The sequence below is a fragment of the Tuber melanosporum genome (genome assembly GCF_000151645.1).
Source record: "Tuber melanosporum whole genome shotgun sequence assembly, scaffold_22, strain Mel28".
Taxonomy (NCBI): domain Eukaryota; kingdom Fungi; phylum Ascomycota; class Pezizomycetes; order Pezizales; family Tuberaceae; genus Tuber; species Tuber melanosporum.
This window is the reverse complement of record NW_003298886.1, coordinates 343,947-352,265: the sequence shown is the minus strand read 5'-3', so window position 1 is coordinate 352,265 and position 8,319 is coordinate 343,947. Positions and strand designations below refer to the sequence as shown.

Sequence of the window (8,319 nt, the reverse complement as noted above, 5' to 3'; positions counted from 1 at the left end):
AATCCGAGCCTCTCCATCATCCAGCCCAGCCTTACTGTAAACCACACTAGCAACCCATCACTTCCCTTAGAGTTACTCCTCGGAGCTTGGGATATGATACTTGACAGATTTTTAAAAAAACCACGGCAAGCTACTTCACTCATTTATTTACACTCAGATATAATAATTATAATAACAATTCAGACAATCATCCAGACATTTTCGCATTGGCGCTTCCTTCTTGACGTTACATTGCTTCATTCCGCTAGCTTCCCCCAGATCTCTCGCCAAATCCGTCCGTTGTCGCCTCTCCCTTCCGCTTTTCTCCTCGTCCCTCTCCCTTTCTCCCTATTTTCAAATCTCATCCACCCGCATCCATCCCCCTTCCCCCGACCGAATCTGCAGATACTGCCCTCTCTGCCTCCGCCCTCCGTTTCCCGCATACCAAATACTCTTCCCGGCACGAAAGCTTAATTTCGCCCATCCCATCCCATCATATCTCGCCCTCCCATTGCTTGCCCACTGACCCACCATATCCTATTCTATCGCCTCGCGCACCCGTGCTCCCCCGCCACGCTGAGGCAGGCGGTCTCTCCCCTAGAACTATCGGCATTTTTTCCTCCCCCAGTCGGTTCATCCGTCCCTCCATTATGCCAGACACCTCTCTCCCTCAGTCCCCCCAACTAGATCACCAGCAGCCCCAGAAGACAGCCGCATCACTCCCATCATCACTTAAAGAGTCGCTCGCCGCATCCACATCGCCTACATCACTCCCATCGTCACCCACCACTGTAAAATCCGCATCTGGGGGCGCCGGAGGTGACGCGCCAGACCAGAAGCCATCGCAACTTAAAAACAAGGGCAAGGCTGTGCAGGACCAAACAGATTCGGACTCGTCCGAAGTGAAGTCCCTCAAGAGACGACCATCGACTTCAGCCCTGTTGCTCGACCAATACATCACACGCGATCATCTACACGCGGCTGCGATATTCACACAGACTGAGGCTTCCAACAACCTTATCCGCTCCAAGCGACGCGAAGTAGATTATTATCAGCAGCTTAGACGCGAACGCCAGGTTAATCCAGGCGCGGTATTTGGGTACGGTTACCAAGGCTATGGAAATGGATTCACTGATGGAAAGTCGCGAATTTTGTATCCGTGTCAGCGAAAGAGGCCGGGTGGGAGGAAAGCGCGAGAACTGCGATTATCTCGGTCGCAGCTTCAGACGCAGGCGGATATGGTGGAATCGTTGGTTCCTGTGCGACTCGATATCGATTATGATAAGATCAAGCTTCGGGATACATTTACATGGAATATGCATGACCGATCAATACCGCTTGAGCTCTTTGCCGAACAGTTGGTTGAGGATTTTCACCTCCCTCTAGCCCCTGCGCTTGTACAGATGGTGGCCAATTCAATTCGGGAGCAGGTTACCGATTACCATCCCCACGTTTTCTTTGCCGATGATCCGCTAGATCCGACCCTACCCTACACAGCTTATAAGAATGACGATATGCGAGTTCTTATTAAGCTCAATATTACCATAGGGCAGCATACGTTGGTAGATCAGTTTGAGTGGGATATCAATAATTCGCTAAACTCGCCGGAGGAATTTGCCCAACTTTTAACGCGCGAGCTTTCCCTATCCGGGGAGTTTACTACAGCGATTGCCCACTCGATACGAGAGCAGGCTCAACTGTTCACAAAGTCTCTTTTCCTTACTGGGCATCCCTTCGATGGTCGGCCAGTTGAAGATGAGGATATTCGATCCGCCATGCTTCCATCACCTCTATCCAACCTTTTCCGACCAGCAGGACATGCAAAGGAGTATACACCTCTACTGTACGAGCTTTCGGATACCGAGATGGACCGCGCCGAGAAATCGCTTTCCCGTGAGGCGCGTCGTAAAAGACGGGTCAACCGGAGAGGAGGCCCAAGCTTGCCCGATCTCAAAGAGGTGCCCAAGACACATCGATCGCAGATTGTGTCTAGTGTGCTCCCGGGCGCGGTCCAGGAGGTCTCGCAACTTAAAAAGACGATGACTTCTAAGACGGTCAGAGACGGAGAATCTGAAGATGATTCATCGGAATCCGATATGGAGGATGTGCCAATTGAGAAGGCTATTCCGGGTTATGCCAACATGACCAAGAGGCAGCGGATAGCAGCCCAGAATCAGCTTCGTGCTTCTACCGGTCGTTCACAGACTCCAGAGGTTGCGAGCACGCAACGGGAGCATGGACACCACCACCGGGGCGAGCACCACCATACTCCTAGCCATCTTGCACGAGCCTCCACACCTCTATTCTCACGAAGGCCGGGTGTTCCTATGCACACTGACAGTATGCTTATTAGACTTAGGATCAGGAGGGAGAAGCTTCGGGATGCGCTCGCTGGGGCGCATGAGAGGGAAGCTGCAAAGAAGCAACAAGGAGAAGCCCAGGCCCGAGCTCAGGCACAGCAACAGCAACAAGATCAGCAAAAACAGCAGCAGCGGTATACGCCACAACCGCCGGCCCAACAGCGGCCACCGCAGGAGCAAGCCCAGTCGTCCCAATCATCACCAATGCCTCCACCGCAGACCCCTACACCAGCGACAAAGGCGGCTTCGACCCCGGCCGTTTCCTCGACGCCCGCACAGCCAACTCCTACTCCAGCTCAGAGGCCGGAAGCTGGAAATACTCCGGTACGCTCTTTAATTGTTATGCTCAAGATTCCTTCAACGCGGAGGAAACCTCCATCTCTGGAACAAAACGCAAGTAGACGCAAACAGAAAAAACGAGGAGGGGACATCCCTGCATTGAAATAAATAACATGTTTACTTGTTAAAGTGAGCGTGATCTAAACGAAAAAAAAGAAAATCTGTTTACGTTTACTACGTTTCTGTCACCCCCATTGCTATCGCTTTATTTATTCCTTTTCCCTCTAGCCACCTTGCAATAAATAAGTGGTCCCGCTGACATGTAGTTTTTCGTTTTCCACGAAACAGCCCCCGCCAGAATGGCTCAGTGCTGCCATCGCCGAACTGCACGTCTTGCACCCAGCTGACCGCTTCGAAATCATGATGCGATATACGGCTTACGACCCCTTGACCGACAACCCCTTGCCCCCGCACTCGACGAATCCGAATGCCAAGTACAAGTACAGTCCGCGCATTCGCTGCCATGATTGCCCTGGAAAGTTGTATACCCCTGGACCAAGTCAGTCCATCGAGAACTTCTTGACGCATCTGAAAAATAGAGGCCATAGGTCTGTTTTCCCCTTTCTTGCCCGGAGTGGTGGGATGCATACTGACAATTGGCTGGTCGGTTGAAACAGAGAGCGTGTGGATCAGAGGGTCAAGCTGCAGAGCAAATCGGCAGAGCGGTCATAATTGGGGGGAGGTTTCTTCCCCCCATCCCCACCTGCTATTGTCAATTCCTTCTTTATTATCTTTGTCCCTTTCTTTCCAAATTCAATTTCTGCTCCCTGACCGATTACTTTTTTTTCGTTAAGAATTTTTTCTATTTTATTTTATCCCAAACCGCCCTACGGACAGAAGCACAGGCAAACGCGGGTCGCACCAGAAAACTAATAGATTAAAAGTTACTTTTTATCAAGTTTTGTACGAATACTCTTATTTATTGGTAGATGCGAAACTGCCGCCATGAGTTTGATTAGTTTACACAGCAACGAATGGGAGGGAACGAGCGGATATGGGTTTGGGGGGAGTAGATATATTCGGATTGTTCATCCGCTGTCACTCGTTCCTTCGGGCGCTGGTTTTTGCTTGGTATGATATCACGAAAACCTCGGCTATCCCTTGGGCACTTTGGAGATCCACTAGACTCCCCGAACTCCCCACAAGTCGTGTCTAGTCTTTTCCTTCCATCGTAGATTTTCCTTGTCGTATTCACCCGTTTCTCGACGGCCCGTGGACTGAACAGTCTTCCGCTTCGCATGCGTCTTTTTCGTTCCCGCCTTCCCCGATGCGCGTGTGTACGAACAGTGAGCTACGGTCCTCACTCGGAACACTAGTGCCCTTGCTCCCCACATCTTATGACACTTTTCTATCGTAAGATTTTCGGTTTTTGGTTTTGGGGGAGTAGAATAGTTTACGAATGGGAGTATGATACACCAACGATATCCTAGTACCGGTGTGACAGATTACAACATCTCCACTGCGAATCATAGTACGAGTACAGTACCACAACAGAGCGGTAACAAAGTCAAGAATGCCCTGTCAGCCCTCCCCTCCGGGGAGAGGGGGGGAAAAGCCTTGGATGGAGAAATGTGAACCCGTGCTCACAAGCGACTAGCCAAGAGATTTTAGAACTATGATATGATAAAAGTGACAACGAGTGATGGAGTGGGGAGGCGTCTGGGGATTGTGGTGGTAGGGCGGGTAACCAATCACGAGGATGTATTTAATCATTCAATTTTATGTACAGTACTGAGCAGTCGCGCCAAGGGGTGATATCTCGTCTGCCAAGAAGTACAATCTGATAGCGATGATGGTAGATGCATAGGGGGGGGGTATTTCTGAGCATGCATGTGATGTATGATGAGATGTGCGGTTGGGTGAATTTGTGAGCACATTGTCAATGAGGGTCGAGAAAAAAAGCTCGGCACCCGCTGGCAATTTCTGATTATCCATATCATCCCTCAGACTTTCAACATTCACAACGCGCTCGAGAGTAGATCGAGGGGATACTAGTTTACTGTACGGTACTGTCCCTGGTTAGAAGTGTTCGTGAGGATCTGAGGCGTACTTGGTATGATAGGCATGTTGAAACGAATACATCAAGTGCCGTAAAAACTAAAAACTATCGAACCATGTGCTATTATATGGATCATAGTTGAGAATACCCTACACCGGAAAGGAGGCTAAAAACGGCGCAGGGAAAAAAAAAACAGAACTTACTCGAGCATCGTATAATAATTACGGTACGATATTATATCATAACTTTTTTTCGCGTCGGAGATGTTAATAGGCATGTTAGATAATTCGTGGTGCGCTCCCCCAGGTAAGCGCGATGAAACGGGTTAGTGGAATCCCGATTGGACTAGGTTCCATCTCACCAACACAGCCTTAAGATTCTGACATCGGCAACATTGTATCGTACTGCGGGGGCAAAAATACGTTCACATTTTTAGTAAGCCCAAACACCTCAAAAATGTGAACGTATTTTTGCCCCCCACTGTACAGTACAGTACGAGTACGAGTATCGTACATACACTCTTGTGGATACGGTAGCTAGCCACCCGCCATTCTATAGTAATTTAATTCGTCACAGAATTGTCCACAGAGGATACGGGGGCGCCTGGGCTTTTTTTTTTTTTTTTACTGCTCGGCTCGGGCCGGGATCTTAGCGGTGCACGGCGGATCACTCGGTTTGTGGTTAAAATTCTCGTAGCTGTTGAATTTACTTGACTTCCTTTAGCATTCGACTATGGGCATTGTATTGTAGGGTGTGGTCTTAATAATTCCTCGTCGCCGCGACGTTCTTTGCTGGATCTGGCATGTTCTATCGTACTCCGCGGGTGTGAGCAGCTTCCCATCTACGCTTGTGTTGGGCGGAAGGTTATATAGCGTGAGAGTGGGTGGGGTTGGAGGGGCGTTGTTTGGGAGGTTGTGTGGTGAGGTGGTGGTGTTTTGGGGATTGATATTTTTCCTTGTTTGCTTGAAGGTTGTGGTTTGTTTGGAGGTGGGGCGTATTAGTCTAGCTATGACTGAGCTGGTGTTAGGGGTAGGAGCTCAATTCAGGATATAGGCGTTGGGTGGGAATCTGGGTACTATCACTCCGAGATGTCTTGCATGGCCTATGGTTGCTTGTGCATTGCATTAGGCTTCATATCTTTATCCAGGCTCAGCCCCGGGTGTCCGGCCGTGTACTAGTACTCACTGTCTGGTCTGGTGTGGCGTTTCTAACGCATTTTGCGAGATGTTTCCACGTGCGTGCTATCACAAATGTGTGCTATTCCGTCGAGTGCACAGCGACCAAAATACTGGAAACATTAAAAGCATTAAAACAAACGTGCGCAACCAGCGTATCCCAAGAAAAGACCCTCAAAATCAGGCTGATAAATTTCACCCCGAAAATCTCTGCGCGTTAAACCTTCTCGCGCCCTCCCGCTGTCTCTCCAACTTCATCTGCCTCTTCGACATTTTCCCCTCGGGAAGAGCCTCACCAGCCCCTCCAGCGCTGTTCGAAGAGCTGGCGGTTCCCTGCAAATTGGCAACGTGGCAAAGTTCAGGATCGTCCTCCCGCTGTCTCCCCAAGTTTATCCGCCGCTTCGACTCTCTCTCAGGAGGAGCCCCGCTAGCTCCACCGGTGCTGTTCGAGGAACCGGAGGCTCTGTGCGGGTTGGGAATGCGGCGGGGTTCGGGATCGTCCTCCATGTCCTCCATATCCCCCAACCCCATCGCGATTATCAGATCCATCTCTGGATCACCGGTTGGCGTAAAGCCGTGCTCCATCACCGCCTCATGAGCAGCATACTCTTTCAGGAGACTTCGCCCTCCAGCTTCGTACCTTTCCCTATTTCCCCTGACCCAGTCGCTTTCGGGTTCTATAAGCATGAATCAGCTACCGAGTCCTCTCATATGACTCGCCCTACCCTGTTGCCATCATGGCCTACTCACCTCTCTCCGGGAGTCCTGTTCCCCTTGGCCTAATGACTTGTGGTCTCTATGAGCACAAATTAGTTACCGAGATCTCTGAAGCGACCCACCCCACTCAGTTGCCGTCATACTCGCTCGGGATCTTGATGAGAACGAGTCGCGTCGTAACTTTGCATCGCCTCCAAGATACTATCTCCTACTTCGAGGTCTTCAGGCGTCATCTTCAATCCATAGGAAGCCTGAAAGTTGGTGCGGGTGCCCCAACAATCTTTTATGATTTTGTATTTGCTGTTGGGCATGGAGAACGATTAGGAATTCCGGCGACTACTCCACACGCTGTTAGTGAGATCTAGATGGGTTGGTGCACATCACATTTTAGAGGCGGGGCGAACCTCAAGAAGGGGATCTTTTTAACGATGTGCCTAACGAATCGGTTGCCTAGCTGAGAGGTGTAAGTTAGTTGCGAGGGAAGGATGAGAGAAGCTCTTATCGTGAGGAGGGGCTGGCAGCCTACTCGAGTAAACGGACTGGTAAGCGAGGTGGGGGTGCGGGGGCGGCCCGCAACCGAGCCAGATGATTCGAGCGTCTGTGTCTGAATGGTGGGCACACAGGGTCACGTGCGGTGACGTCTAGACATCCAGTCGAGTGATAACATATGAAGGTCTAGCCAAAGTGACCCCCTCAAGACAATGATACCGTATGACTATTTCCGACTTGGGGGAAGGCGGTGGGCTGGGGCCATGGCTGCCATACCGCAAGTGCGCCCCCGCATTACTCTATGTTTGCGCAAAGCCAGCCATGTTTTCCCATGCTCTGGTCCAGAAAGAGGCTATGATGCTGGTCCCCCCTAATGGCACACCTACGGTATCCCGCCTCTGACCGCGCGTTCTACGGAGCCAGCCTTTTCGGTTGTCTGCCTATACCTCCCGTGACCTGACAGTTGGTTCATAGGGGAATGCGATCCAAACTCTGTGGGGCCTACCCGTTGGAGGCCTAACATCCACGGACGGAGGGGTATCATGTTTATGCTCCATTTTCAAATGCGCTGCACCTGAGGCAAAGTAACTAACATCTCCATTCATCACACGTGAGAAGATAGATCGGGTCGTGGTTATATCAAGACATTTATTTGGAAATGCAATGGAGTTAAAATATTGAATATGGTTGGGTTTGTATAGTATGATCTTGTCAACGGGAAAATGGTTATCGGGTTAGAATTTCGCTTCTCCCCGCTAAGAAGGCATACAGGTATGATAATATTATTATACATGCACGTCTTCAAGTGCACCAAGGGTATCATCGCGCACGGTAATAAGCGTTGACTCAGACTTTGTGTAAGTTTTACTTCCGTGTTTCAGTTTTATTATGTGTCATACCGATGATGCGCGACGTAGCTTGAAATTAATCACAAGTGCTCACTCGTGGAAACTTGAAAGGAACGTAGGTTCTCTCGCTGTTTATAAACTCACATCTCGACAGCGGTGGAATAGACCATCACAACAGCTACAGCAAAAGGAAGAGGCTAAAAAAAGAGACTCCCCGAAAAGGCAGGATTTCGCAGTACTGGAAAAAGGGGAAAAAAGGGGAAAAAGGAAAAAATCGAGTTCACAACACAAGCAGAAAAGCGAGCATAAAAAAAAAAAATGTGCAAGCGAATCAAAACGACTTACTCCTGCAAGCACTCGACTAGCACAACCGAGTACTGCGCTGAGAATCCTTCTCCTTCCACATTCCTCCG

At 49.9% G+C, this 8,319-nt stretch overlaps 1 protein-coding gene; it reads left to right on the top strand.

The window, feature by feature from the left end:
• Positions 1-374: 374 nt before the first annotated feature.
• Positions 375-3,561, top strand: GSTUM_00005955001 (uncharacterized protein). XM_002838056.2 has 4 exons: positions 375-2,319; positions 2,521-2,736; positions 2,926-3,226; positions 3,296-3,561. Exons 1-4 carry the CDS (start codon positions 630-632, stop codon positions 3,348-3,350), a joined length of 2,262 nt encoding a protein of 753 aa, XP_002838102.1. The 5' UTR covers positions 375-629; the 3' UTR covers positions 3,351-3,561.
• Positions 3,562-8,319: the final 4,758 nt, after the last annotated feature.